Source organism: Oncorhynchus gorbuscha, linkage group LG06 (assembly GCF_021184085.1).
Source record: "Oncorhynchus gorbuscha isolate QuinsamMale2020 ecotype Even-year linkage group LG06, OgorEven_v1.0, whole genome shotgun sequence".
NCBI lineage: Eukaryota > Metazoa > Chordata > Actinopteri > Salmoniformes > Salmonidae > Oncorhynchus > Oncorhynchus gorbuscha.
In genome coordinates, this window is record NC_060178.1 from 41,463,621 (window position 1) to 41,486,142 (window position 22,522).

General features: G+C 45.3%; 1 protein-coding gene across 1 annotated transcript in view; it reads left to right on the top strand.

Moving 5' to 3' along the window:
* The first annotated feature begins 328 nt into the window (after nt 1–328).
* The window catches only part of LOC124038682 (rho guanine nucleotide exchange factor 18-like), a 41,418-nt gene continuing 19,224 nt past the window's right edge, over nt 329–22,522 (top strand). The window contains exons 1-6 of the mRNA XM_046354771.1: nt 329–750; nt 2,196–2,308; nt 8,183–8,323; nt 11,184–11,434; nt 16,841–16,963; nt 17,173–17,290. Coding sequence (XP_046210727.1) covers nt 329–750; nt 2,196–2,308; nt 8,183–8,323; nt 11,184–11,434; nt 16,841–16,963; nt 17,173–17,290 — 1,168 coding nt within the window. The remainder of the gene's footprint in view (nt 751–2,195; nt 2,309–8,182; nt 8,324–11,183; nt 11,435–16,840; nt 16,964–17,172; nt 17,291–22,522) is intronic.

The following is a 22,522-nucleotide window of genomic DNA, read 5'->3' on the forward strand; positions in this document are numbered from 1 at the left end:
TCATCTGAAGAGCAGCAGGACTCTGACTGACAGACACCTGTGTTCTCATCTCCCCTCCTACTTGTTGATCTCTGCCTATTATCACACAGCCCACCCCAGCCCTGCCCCCGCTGGAAACAGAGAGGTGGAGGAGGGAGAGGGGAAGGGAAGAGAGAGCGAGAGAGATATAGAAAAAAACGAGAGAGAGAAAAGGAAAGGGGCATGTGTGATCTCTAGAATGTACTTAATCAGGAGTCGGGTGGGCATATAAAGCCATGTGTGTATTTGTCTCCGTGACTATAGTGCGAGCAGCAGCATCACCTCTACTCCTGCGAGACAGACCGACACTATGGAGCTAGAGGTTAACAAGGGGGTTGGTCGGGCCAGACCTGCCCGGAGTAGGGTCAATGTCTGGGGGCCCTCCTGGGGTCTGCCTGGCCGTCTGGGGTTCCAGGTGCTGATGCACAGAGACCACCTCACCTGTCGCTTCCTGCAGGGTTCTCTGCCTCGCGTCTGGCTGCAGCGTTACTGGGGCAAGCAACGCTTTTGCCATCTCTCATCCTTCTCTCGTCTTTCACCAGCCCTGAGGGAGCGGGACAAGTCCTCGCTGGCCCCTGAGGGCCCCTCCGGCTCGCCGAAAGTCCCAGACATGACCCTCAGCCCACGGAGACCCAGTGCTCAGCCTGCTGCCTCCAGCAGCTCTTCCTCCAGCAACAGTCACACTGCTGCAGCCAGCCTCAACCTCAACCACTGCCACAACAGCAGCTCTGGGTTAGTACTAACAGCTAGCCACCTGACCAATCAGTTAGCAGGCTACATAAGCTAGCCGCTGGTCAATAGCAGTGTATTGACCGCCACTATGTAGGCTATACCATTGTCATAATAGACTGTAGTTATAGATTATACCACTGCCCTATATTGTCTGTATAGACTCTATACCACTACTCTGTATAATTTAAATTGTGAATTTAATGTTAGTTTTAAAGCAAATACATTTTACCTTTCTGGTGGTTGTGGTGCATGTAAATCTAGACTATTTATACATATTTATACATAATTTCCTTCCAGCTAAAAAGCTGGTTTTGGCTTTAATTTTTTATACATGTCTGTGATGTGTTATTAATAGGTGACATGCTGCAGCTAACTGTCAAGTGGATTTTGCAGTTCTTTGATTTGAGTTGAGACAGAGCTTAAAACAGCCAGTGCTATCATAGTGCTGTCGTAGACAGGGCATCTTGCAGGTAGGCAGGCAGGTTGCGGGAGGTGTGTAGCTGTGTCTTTGCCATCTGTGGTAGTATAGTCTCTCTCAGCATACATGACAGACTAGCTGTAGTGTAGCTGTGTCTTTGCCATCTGTGGTAGTATAGTCTCTCTCAGCATACATGACAGTCTAGCTGTAGTGTAGATGTGTCTTTGCCATCTGTGGTAGTATAGTCTCTCTCAGCATACATGACAGAATAGCTGTAGTGTAGCTGTGTCTTTGCCATCTGTGGTAGTATAGTCTCTCTCAGCATACATGACAGACTAGCTGTAGTGTAGCTGTGTCTTTGCCATCTGTGGTAGTATAGTCTCTCTCAGCATACATGACAGTCTAGCTGTAGTGTAGATGTGTCTTTGCCATCTGTGGTAGTATAGTCTCTCTCAGCATACATGACAGAATAGCTGTAGTGTAGCTGTGTCTTTGCCATCTGTGGTAGTATAGTTTCTCTCAGCATACATGACAGACTAGCTGTAGTGTAGCTGTGTCTTTGCCATCTGTGGTAGTATAGTCTTTCTCAGCATACATGACAGTCTAGCTGTAGTGAAGCTGTGTCTTTGCCATTTGTGGTAGTATAGTCTCTCTCAGCATACATGACAGTCTAGCTGTAGTGAAGCTGTGTCTTTGCCATCTGTGGTAGTATAGTCTCTCTCAGCATACATGACAGTCTAGCTGTAGTGTAGATGTGTCTTTGCCTCCTGTGGTTGAGTAGTGTCTGTGTAGTATCTCAGCATGTACAGTATGTAATCCATTTTAGTGTAGTGTAGCTGTATCTTTCTCCTATGCCAGGGGGGGGTGGGTGTTGGTGTTAGCGTGTCTTGTTGTAGTTGTAACATCTCAGTCCTGTATGTCATTCAGGACCTCTGTATTGTAGCTGTGTCTGTAGTGTTAGTGTATAGTAGTCTTGTAGTCAGCTTAGTATGTATGTCACTCTGGAACTGTGGCGCTCCTCTTTCAGATCCCTCCCAGGGAACATGGACGAGATGGACAGCCTCCGCTTCGGGATAAAGCGCTTCAACGAGTATGCGGTGTCCCTGACCCCTTCCACCCCTGGGTCCATCATCGTAGAGGGTGAGTGGGTTAGGGAGGGAGCTGCTCTTTAGAGCTTAGATACATGAGAGCGAGTACCGTACAGCCGCGGTGGACAACCACTACTGAGTGTGCAGGCTTTTGCTCCAACCCTGTGTCATGCAGGTGAATGAGGACCCAAAAGCGACTTGGCGAAAACAGAGTATTTAATCCAGAATAAACTTTACAAAACAAAAAGCATAATACTACACGTAAAGACGAGAACGGACTGGAGACTTGATCGAGAACTGCAGGTTGCCTCGGGAAGGCACTTGAACCTAGCAGACTCAGACACCTGCTCACCACGCAGCATCTGAGGGAAACACGACACGACAGGGCAAAACATAGACACAGCACGGTGAATTATAAATGAGGATCCGACAGGGCAGGTACGGGAAACAAGGAGTGAAATAGGGACTCTAATCAGGGAAAAGGATCGGGAACAGGTGTGGGAAGACTAAATGATGATTAGGGGAATAGGAACAGCTGGGAGCAGGAACGGAACGATAGAGAGAAGAGAGAGCGAGAGAGTGAGAGAGGGAGGGGGAGAGAGAGGGATAGAAAGAGGGAAAGAACCTAATAAGACCAGCAGAGGGAAACGAATAGAATGGGAAGCACAGGGACAAGACAAGATAATAAATGACAAAACATGACAGTACCCCCCACTCACCGGCGCCTCCTGGCGCACTCGAGAGGAATCCTGGCGGCAACGGAGGAAATCATCAATGAGTGAACGGTCCAGCACGTCCCGAGACGGAACCCAACTCCTCTCCTCAGGACCGTAACCCTCCCAATCCACTAAGTATTGGTGACCCCGTCCCCGAGAACGCATGTCCATGATCTTATGTACCTTGTAAATAGGTGCGCTCTCGACAAGGACGGGAGGGGGAGGGAAGACGAACGGGGTGCGAAGAAAGGGCTTAACACAGGAGACATGGAAGACAGGATGGACGCGACGAAGATGTCGCGGAAGAAGCAGTCGCACAGCGACAGGATTGACGACCTGGGAGACACGGAACGGACCAATGAACCGCGGAGTCAACTTACGAGAAGCTGTCGTAAGAGGAAGGTTGCGAGTGGAAAGCCACACTCTCTGGCCGCAACAATACCTAGGACTCTTAATCCTGCGTTTATTGGCGGCTCTCACAGTCTGTGCCCTGTAGCGGCAAAGTGCAGACCTCACCCTCCTCCAGGTGCGCTCACAACGTTGGACAAACGCTTGAGCGGAGGGAACGCTGGACTCGGCAAGCTGGGAAGAGAATAGAGGAGGCTGATAACCCAGACTACTCTGAAACGGAGATAACCCGGTAGCAGACGAAGGAAGCGAGTTGTGAGCGTATTCTGCCCAGGGGAGCTGTTCTGCCCAAGACGCAGGGTTTCTGAAAGAAAGGCTGCGTAGTATGCGACCAATCGTCTGATTGGCCCTCTCTGCTTGACCGTTAGACTGGGGATGAAACCCGGAAGAGAGACTGACGGACGCACCAATCAAACGACAGAACTCCCTCCAAAACTGTGACGTGAATTGCGGGCCTCTGTCTGAAACGGCGTCTAACGGGAGGCCATGAATTCTGAACACATTCTCGATAATGATTTGTGCCGTCTCCTTAGCGGAAGGAAGTTTAGCGAGGGGAATGAAATGTGCCGCCTTAGAGAACCTATCGACAACCGTAAGAATCACAGTCTTCCCCGCAGACAAAGGCAGACCGGTAATGAAGTCTAGGGCGATGTGAGACCATGGTCGAGAAGGAATGGGGAGCGGTCTGAGACGACCGGCAGGAGGAGAGTTAATCTTAGTCTGCGCGCAGTCCGAACAAGCAGCCACGAAACGGCGCGTGTCACGCTCCTGAGTCGGCCACCAAAAGCGCTGGCGAATAGACGCAAGAGTGCCTCGAACACCGGGATGACCAGCTAACTTGGCAGAGTGAGCCCACTGAAGAACAGCCAGACGAGTGGAAACAGGAACGAAAAGGAGGTTACTAGGACAAGCGCGTGTGCGTGAGTGCTTGCTTAACCTGTCTTTCAATTCCCCAGACTGTCAACCCGACAACACGCCCATAAGGAAGAATCCCCTCGGGATCAGTAGAAGCCACAGAAGAACTAAACAGACGGGATAAGGCATCAGGCTTGGTGTTCTTGCTACCCGGACGGTAAGAAATCACAAAACGAAACGAGCGAAAAACAACGCCCAACGAGCTTGACGGGCATTAAGTCGTTTGGCAGAACGGATGTACTCAAGGTTCTTATGGTCTGTCCAAACGACAAAAGGAACGGTCGCCCCCTCCAACCACTGTCGCCATTCGCCTAGGGCTAAGCGGATGGCGAGCAGTTCACGGTTACCCACATCATAGTTGCGCTCAGATGGCGACAGGCGATGAGAAAAATAAGCGCAAGGATGAACCTTATCGTCAGACTGGAAGCGCTGGGATAGAATGGCTCCCACGCCTACCTCTGAAGCGTCAACCTCGACAATGAATTGTCTAGTGACGTCAGGAGTAACGAGGATAGGAGCGGACGTAAAACGTTCTTTTAGAAGATCAAAAGCTCCCTGGGCGGAACCGGACCACTTAAAACACGTCTTGACAGAAGTAAGAGCTGTGAGAGGGGCAGCAACTTGACCGAAATTACGAATGAAACGCCGATAGAAATTAGCGAAACCTAAAAAGCGCTGCAACTCGACACGTGACCTTGGAACGGGCCAATCACTGACAGCTTGGACCTTAGCGGAATCCATCTGAATGCCTTCAGCGGAAATAACGGAACCGAGAAAAAAAACGGAGGAGACATGAAAAGAACACTTCTCAGCCTTAACGTAGAGACAATTCTCTAAAAGGCGCTGTAGAACACGTTGAACGTGCTGAACATGAATCTCGAGTGACGGTGAAAAAATCAGGATATCGTCAAGATAGACAAAAACAAAGATGTTCAGCATGTCTCTCAGAACATCATTAACTAATGCCTGAAAAACAGCTGGCGCATTGGCGAGACCAAACGGCAGAACCCGGTACTCAAAATGCCCTAACGGAGTGTTAAACGCCGTTTTCCACTCGTCCCCCTCTCTGATGCGCACGAGATGGTAAGCGTTACGAAGGTCCAACTTAGTAAAGCACCTGGCTCCCTGCAGAATCTCGAAGGCTGATGACATAAGGGGAAGCGGATAACGATTCTTAACCGTTATGTCATTCAGCCCTCGATAATCCACGCAGGGGCGCAGAGTACCGTCCTTCTTCTTAACAAAAAAGAACCCCGCCCCGGCCGGAGAGGAAGAAGGCACTATGGTACCGGCGTCAAGAGACACAGATAAATAATCCTCGAGAGCCTTACGTTCGGGAGCCGACCGAAGACCGTGCGCAGATCATGATATTCCTCCGGCACTCCTGTCAAATCGCCAGGTTCCTCCTGAGAAGTGGGGACAGAAGAAATGGGAGGGATGGCAGACATTAAGCACTTCACATGACAAGATACGTTCCAGGATAGGATAGAATTACAAGACCAATTAATAGAAGGATTATGACATACTAGCCAGGGATGACCCAAAACAACAGGTGTGAAAGGTGAACGAAAAATCAAAAAAGAAATAGTCTCACTGTGGTTACCAGATACTGTGAGAGTTAAAGGTAGTGTCTCAAATCTGATACTGGGAAGATGACTACCATCTAAGGCAAACATGGGCGTAGGCTTGTCTAACTGTCTGAAAGGAATGTTATGTTTCCGAACCCATGCTTCGTCCATGAAACAACCCTCAGCCCCAGAGTCAATCAAGGCACTGCATGTAGCACCCGAACCGGTCCAGCGTAGATGGACCGACATAGTAGTACAAGATCTAGATGAAGAGACCTGAGTAGTAGCGCTCACCAGTAGCCCTCCGCTTACTGATGGGCTCTGGCCTCTTACTGGACATGAATTAACAAAATGTCCATCAAATCCGCAATAGAGGCACAGGCGGTTGGTGATCCTCCGTTCCCTCTCCTTAGTCGAGATGCGAATCCCTCCCAGCTGCATGGGCTCAGTCTCAGAGCCAGAGGAGGGAGATGGTTGCGATGCGGAGCAGGGAAACACCGTTGATGCGAGCTCTCTTCCACGAGCCTGGTGACGAAGATCTACCCGTCGTTCTATGCGGATGGCGAGAGCAATCAAAGAGTCCACACTGGAAGGAACCTCCCGAGAGAGAATCTCATCTTTGACCACTGTGTGGAGTCCCTCCAGAAAACGAGCGAGCAGCGCCGGCTCGTTCCAGTCACTAGAGGCAGCAAGAGTACGAAACTCTATAGAGTAATCCGTTATGAATCGATCACCTTGGCATAGGGAAGCCAGGACCCTAGAAGCCTCCCCACCAAAAACTGAACGGTCAAAAACCCGAATCATCTCCTCTTTAAAGTTCTGGTAATTGTTAGAACAATCAGCCCTTGCCTCCCAGATAGCTGTGCCCCACTCTCGGGCCCGGCCAGTAAGGAGTGAAATGACGTAAGCAACCCGAGCTCTCTCTCTAGAGTATGTGTTGGGTTGGAGAGAGAACACAATCTCACACTGGGTGAGAAAGGAGCGGCACTCAGTGGGCTGCCCGGAGTAGCAAGGTGGGTTATTAACCCTAGGTTCTGGAGGCTCGGCAGGCCAGGAAGTAACAGGTGGCACGAGACGAAGACTCTGGAACTGTCCAGAGAGGTCGGAAACCTGAGCGGCCAGGCTCTCCACGGCATGGCGAGCAGCAGACAATTCCTGCTCGTGTCTGCCGAGCATGGCTCCTTGGATCTCGACGGCAGTGTTACGAGCGTCTGTAGTCGCTGGGTCCATTCCTTGGTCGGATCCTTCTGTCATGCAGGTGAATGAGGACCCAAAAGCGACTTGGCGAAAACAGAGTATTTAATCCAGAATAAACTTTACAAAACAAAAAGCATAATACTACACGTAAAGACGAGAACGGACTGGAGACTTGATCGAGAACTGCAGGTTGCCTCGGGAAGGCACTTGAACCTAGCAGACTCAGACACCTGCTCACCACGCAGCATCTGAGGGAAACACGACACGACAGGGCAAAACATAGACACAGCACGGTGAATTATAAATGAGGATCCGACAGGGCAGGTACGGGAAACAAGGAGTGAAATAGGGACTCTAATCAGGGAAAAGGATCGGGAACAGGTGTGGGAAGACTAAATGATGATTAGGGGGAATAGGAACAGCTGGGAGCAGGAACGGAACGATAGAGAGAAGAGAGAGCGAGAGAGTGAGAGAGGGAGGGGGGAGAGAGAGGGATAGAAAGAGGGAAAGAACCTAATAAGACCAGCAGAGGGAAACGAATAGAATGGGAAGCACAGGGACAAGACAAGATAATAAATGACAAAACATGACACCCTGTTGTAACTAACAAGATTCAGCTAATCAAAGTCCTATTGAGCAGCCAATTAGTAGAATCAGGTGTGCTAGATTAGGGTTGGAGAGAAAGCCTTCAGGAGGGTAGGGTTGTGTAACCCTATCGTTATCATGGGTTATGAGACGGGTTATGTGGCTGGCATATAGAGAGCGTGGGCTGTTGGGAGAGAGATGGGACCTCACCCAGTTTCATTAAGCTGGAGTGTGTGGAATAGACTGCATGATTATCCCAGGTGTCAAGCTGTGATGTAGCTAGTGCTGCTATAGTAGCAAGACAGAAACAGTCATCCACCCCAACTACGGGAGATCAGTATGTGTTAGTGGTCATAGCGTAGGATTATTATTTTAGCATTTAATTGCACATATTGTTAAATCGTGTGATGTGACTTTAACAAATATCACCTATTGAATGCATTAGAAATACATTGGAGTTGTGCTACACAATAATACAGTCATACTGCGGCAGCCAGCCTCAACCTCAACCTGTTTCATGCCCCTTCCCTCCCACAGATGCATACTACTCTGCAGTTCAAGCTGATCTGGAGTCAGATGCCCAGGACTTGGATGTGGAGTCATGGAGCCTGGCTGTGGACCAACAGTACCTGAAGAAACACACCAAGGAGATGGTCAAGAGACAGGATGTCATCTACGGTCAGTTTGTCATACACTATCTTTGTTGTCTTTTGATGTCTTATTCATCTTGTTATATTTGTCGTGTTTTATGTAGGCTTTCGGTGTTTTTCTAGTTATATCTGGTTAAGTTTAGGATTAGAATGTGAATTATGAGAAGGGAGAAGCTCAACTCTTTTTGAATGTCAATTGTTCCATCCATCTCTGTCTGGCTATCAAATCAAATCAAATCAATTTTTTTTTGTCACATACACATGGTTAGCAGATGTTAATGCGAGTGTAGCGAAATGCTTGTGCTTCTAGTTCCGACAATGCAGTGATAACCAACAAGTAATCTAACTAACAATTCCAAAACTACTGTCTTATACACAGTGTAAGGGGATAAAGAATATGTACATAAGGATATATGAATGAGTGATGGTACAGAGCAGCATACAGTAGATGGTATCGAGTACAGTATATACATATGAGATGAGTATGTAGACAAGTAAACAAAGTGGCATAGTTAAAGTGGCTAGTGATACATGTATTACATAAGGATGCAGTCGATGATGTAGAGTACAGTATATACGTATGCATATGAGATGAATAATGTAGGGTAAGTAACATTATATAAGGTAGCATTGTTTAAAGTGGCTAGTGATATATTTACATCATTTCCCATCAATTCCCATTATTAAAGTGGCTGGAGTTGGGTCAGTGTCAATGACAGTGTGTTGGCAGCAGCCACTCAATGTTAGTGGTGGCTGTTTAACAGTCTGATGGCCTTGAGATAGAAGCTGTTTTTCAGTGTCTCGGTCCCAGCTTTGATGCACCTGTACTGACCTCGCCTTCTGGATGATAGCGGGGTAAACAGGCAGTGGCTCGGGTGGTTGATGTCCTTGATGATCTTTATGGCCTTCCTGTAACATCAGGTGGTGTAGGTGTCCTGGAGGGCAGGTAGTTTGCCCCCGGTGATGCGTTGTGCAGACCTCACTACCCTCTGGAGAGCCTTACGGTTGAGGGCGGAGAAGTTGCCGTACCAGGCGGTGATACAGCCCGCCAGGATGCTCTCGATTGTGCATCTGTAGAAGTTTGTGAGTGCTTTTGGTGACAAGCCAAATTTCTTCAGCCTCCTGAGGTTGAAGAGGCGCTGCTGCGCCTTCTTCACGACGCTGTCTGTGTGAGTGGACCAATTCAGTTTGTCTGTGATGTGTATGCCGAGGAATTTAAAACTTGCTACCCTCTCCACTACTGTTCCATCGATGTGGATAGGGGGGTGTTCCCTCTGCTGTTTCCTGAAGTCCACAATCATCTCCTTAGTTTTGTTGACGTTGAGTGTGAGGTTATTTTCCTGACACCACACTCCGAGGGCCCTCACCTCCTCCCTGTAGGCCGTCTCGTCGTTGTTGGTAATCAAGCCTACCACTGTTGTGTCGTCCGCAAACTTGATGATTGAGTTGGAGGCGTGCGTGGCCACGCAGTCGTGGTGAACAGGGAGTACAGGAGAGGGCTCAGAACGCACCCATGTGGGGCCCCAGTGTTGAGGATCAGCGGGGAGGAGATGTTGTTGCCTACCCTCACCACCTGGGGGCGGCCCGTCAGGAAGTCCAGTACCCAGTTGCACAGGGCGGGGTCGAGACCCAGGGTCTCAAGCTTGATGACGAGCTTGTGTAACAGTATAATTTTAAACCGTCCCCTCGCCCATACCCGGGCGCGAACCAGGGACCTTCTGCACACAACGACAACAGTCACCCTCGAAGCATCGTTACCCATCGCTCCACAAAAGCCGCGGCCCTTGCAGAGCAAGGGGAAACACTACTTCAAGGTCTCAGAGCAAGTGACGTAACCGATTGAAACGCTATTTAGCGCACACCGCTAACTAAGCTAGCCGTTTCACATCCGTTACACTCACCCCCCTTTTGACCTTCCTCCTTTTTCCGCAGCAACCAGTAATCCGGGTCAACAGCATCAATGTAACAGTATAATTTTAAACCGTCCCCTCGCCCATACCCGGGCGCGAACCAGGGGTCTTCTGCACACATCAACAACAGTCACCCACGAAGCGTCGTTACCCATCGCTCCACAAAAGCCACGGCCCTTGCAGAGCAAGGGGAAACACTACTTCAAGGTCTCAGAGCAAGTGACGTAACCGATTGAAACGCTATTTAGCGCACACCGCTAACTAAGCTAGCCGTTTCACATCCGTTACACTTGGAGGGTACTATGGTGTTGAATGCCAAGCTGTAGTCGATGAACAGCATTCTCACATAGGTATTCCTCTTGTCCAGGTGGGTTAGGGCAGTGTGGTTGAGATTGCATCGTCTGTGGACCTATTTGGGCGGTAAGCAAATTGGAGTGGGTCTAGGGTGTCAGGTAGGGTGGAGGTGATATGGTCCTTGACTAGTCTCTCAAAGCACTTCATGATGACTGAAGTGAGTGCTACGGGGCGGTAGTCGTTTAGCTCAGTTACCTTAGCTTTCTTGGGAACAGGAACAATGGTGGCCCTCTTGAAGCATGTGGGAACAGCAGACTGGTATAGGGATTGATTGAATATGTCCGTAAACACACCGGCCAGCTGGTCTGCGCATGCTCTGAGGGCGCGGCTGGGGATGCCGTCTGGGCCTGCAGCCTTGCGAGGGTTAACACGTTTAAATGTCTTACTCACCTCGGCTGCAGTGAAGGAGAGACCGCATGTTTTCGTTGCAGGCCGTGCCAGTGGCACTGTATTGTCCTCAAAGCGGGCAAAAAAGTTATTTAGTCTGCCTGGGAGCAAGACATCCTGGCTCTACAATCAGTAAAGGAGTCCGGTGGAAGAAAAGCGAATTCCTGTAAAAGGCAATTAGATGTTGAACCCCTTGTCTGTCTGTCTGTCAGTCATTCTGTCTATTTATCCCAACAGAGTTGATGCAGACAGAGATGCATCATGTACGGACCCTGAAGATCATGTTGCGTGTGTACGTGAGGGAGCTGAAAGAGCACCTTCAGATGGATGTGCGGTGTCTGGACTGTCTGTTCCCGCGCCTGGAGAGCCTACTGGAGCTACACACACACTTCCTGTCCCGCCTCAAAGAGCGGCGCAGAGTAGCCACGCAGCTCAGCAGCGACAAGAACTACAACATACAGAGACTCGCTGACATCCTCACCACACAGGTAGAGAGACACCACACACACACACAGTGTTACACACACTTTCTCTAATTCAGTCTCCCTTACATACACAGTGACTTTTATTTTTCCCATATTTGCAGGTAAAGAAAAATACATTCAGATGCTGTATCCCATTACCTTGACTGGAAATTCTTAATCAAAAGGAAGAGAAAGACTAGATTATTCAAACAACAACTTTCTTACAAGATTTGCTCATTTGGAGCAATTAACAATCCACCCAGTGGTGCAGCGTTAAGAGCCCAACGAACAAGAGTTGGGTCTCAGCTTTTATAACGTTTGTCGACATGGCAGTTTAGCAGGTGTTTGAGAGCATGATGGGAACATTACGTGCAATTTTGTTACTCCTTTCTAGCCGATATCTAGGTGCTGCTGCTCAAGCTAGCCTCTGTTCTCTTAATATCTCCACACAACTGTGCCCTTGAAAGATACGAAAGGAACAGGATGGACCAAAAAACTGGTCACTCTCAGATGGCCCTTGTCATGGAAATTTCCTCTATTTACCAAATCATGGGAGCAAACCACACACACAAGTCAGAGTTAGTTATAAAAGTCCATCTTTAATTATATGAGCTCTATCACAATCCTGTGACTCTCAGATAAATTCAGTGTCTCTCAATTAATTCTCTGAGAGCCCCCACAATACAACTGAGATCCTTTAATAGCAAAGAACACACAGTCAGACAGCATAGACATAATAAATCGTTCAGCTTTGTCTCCTTTCTCAAACCCCAGAACCATAAACCAATCCTCCATATCAACAGGCATATATCAAATTGTCATTTAGATACAACCAACCCTAAATACAACCAATCCTGGACAAGCTCACGGAGAGGAGAGTGAGACTATAGGTTAAGATAAAAGGGAGCATGAGAATGATTCCAGACACTGCCACCCTCCTTTCCCCACTAGAGAAAGGTAGGGAGTAAAAGATATGTTTACACATGATGACACTTTGACCTCTCCCCTTTCCGCGGCCCATGCAACTTAGTCTTGACATAGAACAGATAACTGCAACCTCGCCACAGTATTATACAAAAATACCATTCTGATGAGAAGTAACTTACACACATTTGATGAAATATAAAACATCTTACATATGTTACCAACAAATTCTGAATCTTCCACGACACCCTTTGTCTTTGGCTGCATGACCAATTTACTCAGAAACAAGAGTGATTCATTTGACATGGAAGGATTGGACATAAATTCTAAAACTAAGACAGACATTGCAGCGCCAGTCTCTACTAGAAATGCAATTGACTCACCATTAATGAAGAGACGAACCATTGGCTCTTACGGGGGCTTGAAATAATCTTTAAATGCTGTCCAGGGGTGTCAACTGTAGAGGTCGACCGATTAATTGGCATGGTCGATTAATTAGGGCCGATTTCAAGTTTTCAGAACAATCGGTAAATCTGCATTTTTGGACGCCGATTACATTGTAATCCACGAGGAGACTGCGTGGCAGGCTGACCACCTGTTACGCGAGTGCAGCAAGGAGTCAGGGTAAGTTGCTAGCTAGCATTAAACTTATAAAAACAATCTTAATATAATCACTAGTTAAACTAGTAATATCATCAACCATGTGTAGTTAACTAGCTTGTCCTGCTTTGCATATAATCAATATGGTGCCTGTTAATTTATCATCGAATCACAGCCTACTTCGACAAACGGGTGATGAAGCGCATTCACGGAAAAAAGCAATGTGTACCTAACCATAAACATCAATGCCTTTCAATACACAAGTATATTTTTTGAACATTCATATTTAGTTAATATTGCCTGCTAACATTAATTTCTTTAAACTAGAGAAATGGTGTCACTTCTCTTGCGTTCTGTGCAAGAAGAGTCAGGGTATATTCAGCAGTTTGGGTCGCCTGGCTCGTTGCAAACTGTGTGAAGACCATTTCTTCCTAACAAGGACCGGAATCAATTTGCCAGAATTTTACATAATTATGACATAACATTGAAGGTTGTGCAATGTAACAGCAATATTTAAACATAGGGATGCCACCCGTTAGATAAAATACGTAACGGTTCCGTATTTCACTGAAAGAATAAACGTTTTGTTTTCGAAATTCTAGTTTCCGGATTTGACCATATTAATTACCTAAGGCTGTGTGTTTATTATATTACAACTAAGTCTATGATTTAGAGCAGTCTGACTGAGCGGTGGTAGGCAGCAGCAAGCTTGTAAGCATTCATTCAAACAGCACTTTCCTGCGTTTGCCAGCAGCTCTTTGCAATACTTGAAGTGCAGCGCTGTTTATGACTTCAAGCCTATGAACTCCTGAGATTAGGCTGGCAATACTATAGTGCCTATGAGAACATCCAATAGTCAAAAGGTATATGAAATACAAATGGTATAGAGAGAAATAGTCCTATAATTCCTATAATAACTACAACCTAAAACTGATGACAGTCGTATCAGGTCTTGTTTCGGGGTAGAGCTGTGGTAGGCGAGGCGGCTAAGCAGGCTGCGTTTGGACAACCAGGACGGGTGCTGGTGCAGTGGATACAGAGGTATAATAGGGAGGTGGAAAGTCATTGTTTCTCCTTTTCTTATCATTCACCATTATTTCTTGGCCTGGCCTCCACAATCCCAACCTCAACCAAACTGAGATGGTTTGGGATGAGTCGGACCGCAGAGTGAAGGAAAAGCAGCCAACAAGTGCTCAGCATATGTGGGATCTCCTTCAAGACTGTTGGAAAAGCATTCCTGGTGAAGATGGTTGAGAGAATGCCAAGAGTGTGCAAAGCTGTCATCAAGGCAAAGGGTGGCTACTTTCTCTGTCGTGGAAACACCTAACTTATGCATTTACATATGATGATTGCAAACCATGGAATATCAATTCATATTAAGTACTTTGCCAACTAACGCTCATTTGCCTGGGAATACCTCTTATAAAACAGAGTTTTCTCCACACACAGTAGAGCCCTTCTTGTCACTAAGACAAGGTCTTCTTCACACACAGTGAAAACTCACCCATCTCTTACCAGGTAATCCCTGCTCCTACAAGGAACCTAGTCAGAGATGTCCCTGCTCCAACAGGGCAACTCGTCCCAGAATTTCTCCTTTAATTAATGATACCTGTTCCAACAGAGTTCCTAATTAAAAATTGTAATACTTCCCCTATAAGAAATAACTCTACAACAAAGTTTAAAGCTAGGGGTGTCTTTGCTCCAACAAAACATAATGTGCACAACCTGTTCCCAGAACAGGATTTTCTATGCGGAGCAGCGGAGGTGTATTTGGAGGGCAAGTTGGTCAGGATAATGTCTATGAGGGTGCCCATGTTTACGGATTTAGGGTTGTACCTGGTGGGTTCCTTGATGATTTGTGTGAGATTGAGGGCATCTATCTTAGATTGTAGGACTTCTGGGGTGTTAAGCATATCCCAGTTTAGGTCACCTAACAGAACGAACTCTGAAGCTAGATGGGGGGCGATCAATTCACAAATGGTGTCCAGGGAACAACTGGGAGCGGAGGGGAGTTGATAGCAGGCGGCAACAGTGAGAGACTTATTTCTGGAGAGGTTTGGGTATAGACCTGGAAAGTATGACAGAACTTTGGCTCTCTCTGCAGTAGATTGCAACTCCTCCCCCTTTGGCAGTTCTATCTTGACGGAAAATGTTGTAGCTGGGTATGGAAATCTCATAATTGTTGGTGGCCTTCCTAAGCCAGGATTCAGACACGGCAAGGACATCAGGGTTGGCGGAGTGTGCTAAAGCAGTGAGTAAAACAAACTTAGGGAGGAGGCTTCTGATGTTGACATGCATGAAACCAATGTTTTGATTTGTGTTGATTTGGAGAGCTAGCTAAGACAACAACAACAACAGCTAATCAGCTAAAACAACAACAGGTAAAATGGCGATGAATGGGCAGAGGGTCGGTTAACTACACACAGAGCCTGAGTTCATGGCTGGGGCCGGCAGATAAAAAATAAATATATAAACAGAATGGAGTACCGTGATTAATGGACAGTCCAGCGGCATAAGCTATGTAGCCAAGTGATCATAGGGTCCAGGGGCAGCAATAGATGAAACAGGGAGGCTGCAGAGTAGTTGTTACTACGCTAGCATGCGGGCGACGCAGCGTTTAAAGTTAGCAGGCCAGGGCTAATAGAAGCGTCTCCTCCGACGGAGGCCGGTTGAAGGCACAGCGGATGGAGTATTCGTCGGCAGACCTGTCGTGGTGACGGGGCGCCGTGTCGACTAAGGATCCAAGCCAGGTGGTGAAAGAGGTATTGTAGTTGTATTAGTTTAGTTTTCTATCCGGGAGATGCGCCTGGCTCACGGCTAACTGGTGCTAGATTCGGGGCAGAGGCGTTAGCCACTAAGCCACTCGGTAGCAGCAGTGATCTGGTGCCAAGTAGTAGTGTGTTCTAACCGTGTATGGGTGGAGTCCGGGTGAACAATTGAGTAGGCCGGGAGGTGGGCCTCAGGGATATCTTCGGTACTGGGTAACTCGGTAGGTGCTAGCTAGCTGTGAAGATCAGGAGAATGGTCCAGGGATTACGGCAGGAATCCGGCGTTGTAGTGGAGAGACAATCCATTACTGGTAGGCGGCGAGTATTATCCAAGCTAAAAAAAAGGGCTGGTACTTGTGCAGAAGGTAAAGGCCGCTAGCAGTGGCTAACTATGACTAAATAGCTTGTAGCTAATTAGCTGGTTAGCTTCTGATGGCTGTGGTTCTTGCTATGTCTAAAAATTACAAATAATAGCGGTTCCGTATCACATTGGGTGAGGTAGGTTACCGGAAGGTATAATTGAACTAAAATGGAGAAGAGATTGAAAATAAAATTGAAATATATACAAAAAAAGACGAAAAGGTACACGAGAGGACGAACAAAACACGTCTGCACTGTTACGCCATCTTGGATCAGGATACCTATGTGTATCAATAATAGTCCACTGCCCTAAGGACATCCAGTCAACTTCACACAACTGTGGGAAGCATTGGAGTCAACATCCCTGTGGAACGTTTTCAACACCTCTAGTCTATGCCCCAACAAATTGAGGCTGTTCTAAGGGCAAAAGGGGGTGCAATTTAATATTAGGAAGGTGTTCCTAATGTTTTGTGCACTCAGTGAACCTGTCAGAAAGTGCCGGACTCTGGTGTAGTGGTCAAAGGCTATGTTGACACAGGTACCCAATTCTGATATTTTTCCCAATTATGTGCAAGTTGTCTGATCATTTGTTAAAGACCAATTGGTGACAAAATATCAGAATTGGCTGCCTGTGTAAACAAAGCCTGAGCTGCCAACTCCGGATCGCATTTGCTACCCTGGCGATGGGGGTTCGAGCCCCTTGTCAGTGAAAGTAGATCAGAGGAGCCCGGGAAGACTAACAATACTGAGACTGTTCTCATCCTTGTCTCCGCTCTAGTTTTCAGGTGAGATAGGGGAGCGGATGAAGGAGAGCTATGGTGATTTCTGTAGCCGCCACACAGAGGCTGTCAGCTACTACAAGGAACAGCTGCACAACAAGAAGTTCCAAAACCTCATACGGGTAAGTTTTTGGTTCTACAATAATAGAGACATTGACAAATCCTGTCCAATCCACCATGTGCTAACTTAAAGGAACATTAATGACAGTGGGCCATTTAAGAAGATATGAGACTTTCTCCACATTCAGCTATTGTGTGTAACCAGAAATATTTATAGATTACACTACATGGTCTATGAACTGTGTATAAAATATGTAGCTTTTTCTTCCAGAAAATCAACAATTTGTCAATAGTGAGAAGATTAGGAGTGACAGAGTGTATTCTCCTGGTGACACAGCGCATCACGAAGTACCCAGTGCTGGTGGAACGCATTGTCCAGAACACAGAAGGTAAGGAGACCCGATCCTGACTTAGGAATTTATGTCTTTCCTACCCACTTCTCAGTATTTGGTATTCAGACTCACCTTATTCAGTCGTGTAACGTGCTCTGAAGGTGTGGCTACCTTGCATTCTGAATACATTTCATTCAACCGCTGAACCCCCCCCCCCCCCCCACACACACACACACACACTTGCTGGCCAACATATTTTCTTGTGGTTTTCAGTACATTTGTCTTAAGCCATCCCTTTAAATATGGTGTAGCTTGAATTAGAACTTTGTCGAAGGACTCAATAGAATACAGCGAGAGAACTAGTTCAGAATATATGGGTCAATGAAAGAATGACATCTCTTCATCTCCATTTCAGCAACAGCTTGTATATTTAAAAAAAACTGGTTTTATAGATTATTTAGGCATATTTTAGGGTTAAGAAAAGTACAGTTGAATTCGGGAAGTTTACATACACTTAGGTTGGAGTAATTAAAACTCGTTTTTTAACCACTCCACAAATTTATTGTTAACAAACTATTGTTTTGGCAAGTCGGTTAGGACATCTACTTTGTGCATGACACAAGTAATTTTTCCAACAATTGTTTACAGACATATTATTTCAGTGTATCACAATTCCAGTGGGTCAGAAGTTTACATGCACTAAGTTGACTGTGCCTTTAAACAGCTTGGAAAATTCCAGAAAATTATGTCATGGCTTTAGAAGCTTCTGATACGCTAATTGACATAATTTGAGTCAATTGGAGGTGTACCTGTGGATGTATTTCAAGGCCTACCTTCAAAGTCAGTGCCTCTTTGCTTGATATCATGGGAAAATAAAAAATAAATCATGTTGTGGGGGTGCTTTGCTGCAGGAGGGACTGGTGCACTTCACAAAATAGATAGCATCATGAGGAACGAAAATTATGTGGATATATTGAAGCAACATCTCAAGACATCAGTCAGGAAGTTAAAGCTTGGTCGCAAATGGGCCTTCCAAATGGACAATGGACCCCAAGCATACTTCAAAAGTTGTGACAAAATGGCTTAAGGACAACAAAGTCAAGGTATTGGAGTGGCCATCTCAAAGCCCTGACCTCATTCCTATGGAAAAATTATGGACAGAACTGAAAAAGCATTTGTGAGCAAGGAGGCCTACAAACCTGACTCAGTTACACCAGCTCTGTCAGGAGGAATGGGCCAAAATTCACCCAACTTATTGTGGGAAACTTGTGTAAGGCTACCTGAAAAGTTTGACCCAAGTTGAACAATTTAAAGGCAATGCTGCCAAATGCTTAATGAGTGTATGTAAACTTCTGAACCACTAGGAATGTGATGAAAGAAATAAAGCTGATTTCACATTCTTAAAATAACATGGTGATCCTAACTCACAGGGAACATTTACTAGGATTAAATGTCAGGAATTTTGAAAAACTGAGTCTAAATGTATTTGGCTAAGGTGTATGTAATCTCACGACTTCAACTGTATGTATGAATCATAAAATAGGTTTAGAGCCTTTATACACAAAATATTAATAAATAAATAAAATATTGGTTTGATTTGTCAATTTCAAGTTCAATCCATTAAAATATTGGATGGTGGGGGGAGGAAGTGTACATTAGGGGTTGAACAATAGTCCTATAAATCTAACCTAATTCTCATTTATCATGGAACTGTATGACAACGGTACAGTCGTTGTGGACCACACTCCAGGTTTGACCTGCTACGTGTGGTCTCAGTTCCATAAGGATTAAAATAGGCTACATGTCCCAAATTATTGCGCAACGTTTCGTTAGCCTAATATGATCTGCTAATGCTAGCGACCCTCGGGAACAATTTACACGGATGTGACAGAGGAATGATAGGTAGACGGCATGGAATTATGCCAAATCTAAGCTTCAAATCGAAGAAAATGAACACTAAAGTGACAGTGATAAATGTATGTGGATATTACTGACGGTGGCTAATATTTAACATGATACACATTGTAAAATAATTTAATAATCTAAAAACCCATACATCAACTCGGGAGGTTAAGCCTTACGGATGCCTTGGGTGTCCAATTTTCATCCACGCAAATTAGGAGGGCTCACAATAAAAATGTGGAATAACAGCACAGCTTTTTATAGCCTATTTCACTGTGGAAAAGGGGCCATAATACATGTCATGTTGATATGATTTTCAGTTTGCTTCCATATGACTTGTTTCACATTCATCTCCAGGGATCATAAGGAAAACTCGTCTAAAACAATTCCTATGTGTATTTACAGTCCTTCTCCAAATGTATTACTCATTTACCGAGCGCCTATCAATAGCTCTTCTTCATTTGTAAATGACAGTGCATGGAGAATGCTGTTATTTCTATTGGGGAAAAAATAATAACTGGTAGGTTCACTAGACCTTATTATTCATGGTTTCTTCACTTGTAAAGGTGGTGGAATTAAGTCAAGGTCAGAATACGGCATATCTATAGACACCACCGCCACACCTTCATTCGATCTCTTACCCAAAACGAATAGCAGGTGAATAAGTGTTTTCTCATGCTTAAATTCAAGGTCATAGAGAGAAAAGTGCATAAAGGGAATTACGTTCCTTTTCCGTGTGCTTAACTCAGGTCGGGAATCGGGGCCCTATGTCTTTCCCCTCTGCTAGCTCTTGAAGGTTGAGGCCCACCTTTTTGTTAAGGTCTTTGTGACAGGAACTTGAAAGACTGTTGGAATAGAAATAATAACATTATTTCTCCCTAACATTCAGAGATGGCCTATTGCAATGAACATTGGCCAGCGTACTAACGAGGTAATCTCTCATTAAACCTTCAATAAATAAATAAATATCACCCGCGCAGCTGATCTCAGTTGCAACCATCACGGACCACTGATTTTCCGCTCCATAACTCTTAGACTACGATTTCCACACCCCAGTGTGAATTCAATTAACATATATATATATATATTTTTTAAATCCATCCATTTAAACTACGTGTCTTTTTATATGAGTTTCATCACAATCCACCGCATCTGCCAGACCATGAGACATCCCAAAAATCTGGTCTTCTCAGAAAACGCCTGTAGTGTTCAAACGGTTTGGCCTACAAAGTACAGGATGGCGTTCTCCGTTTTGCTCTTGGACGGCCACAAGCCTCGTCTGAAGGTCCCCACTACCAGTAAAAAGAAAAGTTTTTTTAAACGAACGGAAGTATATGGAGATAGTTTAGTGTCAAAAGTAAGGGGATAAATACATGTGCAAAAAAAACTATAGCTCTCAGATATGGGACTGTTGTTCCATGTGGTGAATCTGTTATTCAATGTGTTTCTATTGGCTAATAGCATGATGCCAATTTCAATGTCTCATCCAATAATTTAATACATTTTTTTGATAACTTATAGGGTCTTAAAATGTCAAATCAAATAGCTAAATGGTCCTTGGTATGACCATCTTTTTTTTTTTAAGTGTCCATATGTCAGCTTAGAACCCCCTTCCCCGACAGACTCCAGAGGGTTAAAGTGGATGTCGAGGTTCTTTTAGACCTGAGCCCTATACAACTTAAGTTGTTTGAGGAGTTAGCAAGGTAACTTTGTCCAACTGATAAATAAATCAGTACCATGAAAGTGGCTCACCGTTTAGCCAGGTACATTTTATATGGCAACAAATCCTTCAGAACTAACCTACTCCGGGGCAGGCTAACTCAGGGATAACTCCATTTATCCTGAATGAAGTGTCTGATCTGTGAGTTGAGGACCAATGAAGTCAGAATCACCACCTCATAAAGATTGCGTCATCATTTGAGGAAGACTGATTAAATATTTTTATTAATTAAAAGGTATTTAAATATACAAAAAAACTATCACAGTAATGACAGGATGCATTTGAAACCTTTACACACAGTAAAACTTTTATATGACTTAATACAATTGTTTTATCGATAGTCAGTTGCGGTCGGTGCCGTTTAAGATGAGGGAGGATGCACTTTTTTTTGGAGCATGGCCTTATTTCCATGACAACATATTGGATGATTGTTATTCATATTCCATTCACCCAGCTCAATGACGCATTGATAGGTTCAGGCTACTACATGATACTCAAGTTTACCCACATGAGGTTGCTACAACCTAGCCTATGAATTGAAGTTTACAATGTAGGTACACAGGTAGAGAAAAATGAGAGTAATCAAGGTGACAGACATTGACACGTTCTATACCATTAGTCCATCAGTTGCAAACGAGAGTTTCTATTGGACAAATTCAGGTATGTTTATCCCAGTTTCGTTCCATTTGCTTCTGTTTAAGAAACCTTTCAACAGAATCGGTGGAACGAATACACCCCTGATCACATGCAAACACAGGTAACTTTCATAGCTGCCACAAACATACAGCACGATCCCTTTGATCGTTGTAGAATTCCTTCTTGCGTCTTCGCACTCTCCTCCTCTCACCTTTTCCCTTTGCTTGTGGACTTCAGTGCACAACACAGCAGCTGTCTGGCCAGGCAAAAAAAAAAAAGTCATATCATAACGGTGTAGGCTGTGTGTAGCGGTTGTCACCATATTATGTCATAGTCAACATATCTACTAGAACTAACGAGTTAGTAAACCCGCAATAATCATGCAGTACAGTCAGCAAGTAGTTACACCGGCGGGCCCCGGTGGCAATACATTTATAAAACCAAAAGCTTACATTAACTTGGAATAGTTCCAGAGTTGGATGGCTATAGCCAGCTAGCTGACATAGCACCCATCTCTGTTTGAACCGGGTGTTTGAGTAGACTAAACTAGCTAACTGCGTTCACTAGCTAAGTAAGTGAAATAAAATAGCTAGCTTTCTCGCTCTCTCTCTTACTACTTCATTTTTGAAGAAATTAATTTGTTCAAAACTGTTCCACTATTGTCTTTCGCTCTCTGAGTCAACTACTCACCACATTTTATGCACTGCAGTGCTAGCTATCTGCAGCTTATGCTGTCAATACTAGATTCATTCTGATCCTTTGGACAACATGTCAGTTCATGCTGCAAAAGCTCTGATAGGTTGGAGGACATCCTCTAACCTGTCATAGCTTCTTCAGGATCGGTGGGTCCCCAGGGGACATTGAGCTAACGTAGGCTAATGCGATTAGCATGAGCTTGTAAGTAACAAGAAAATGTTCCGGGACAGACATATCTGATATTGGCAGAAAGCTTAAATTCTTGTTAATCTAACTGCACTGTCCCATATTGTTTGAGGAGCGTTCACAGTTTTGAACATGAAAAGTTATTAATA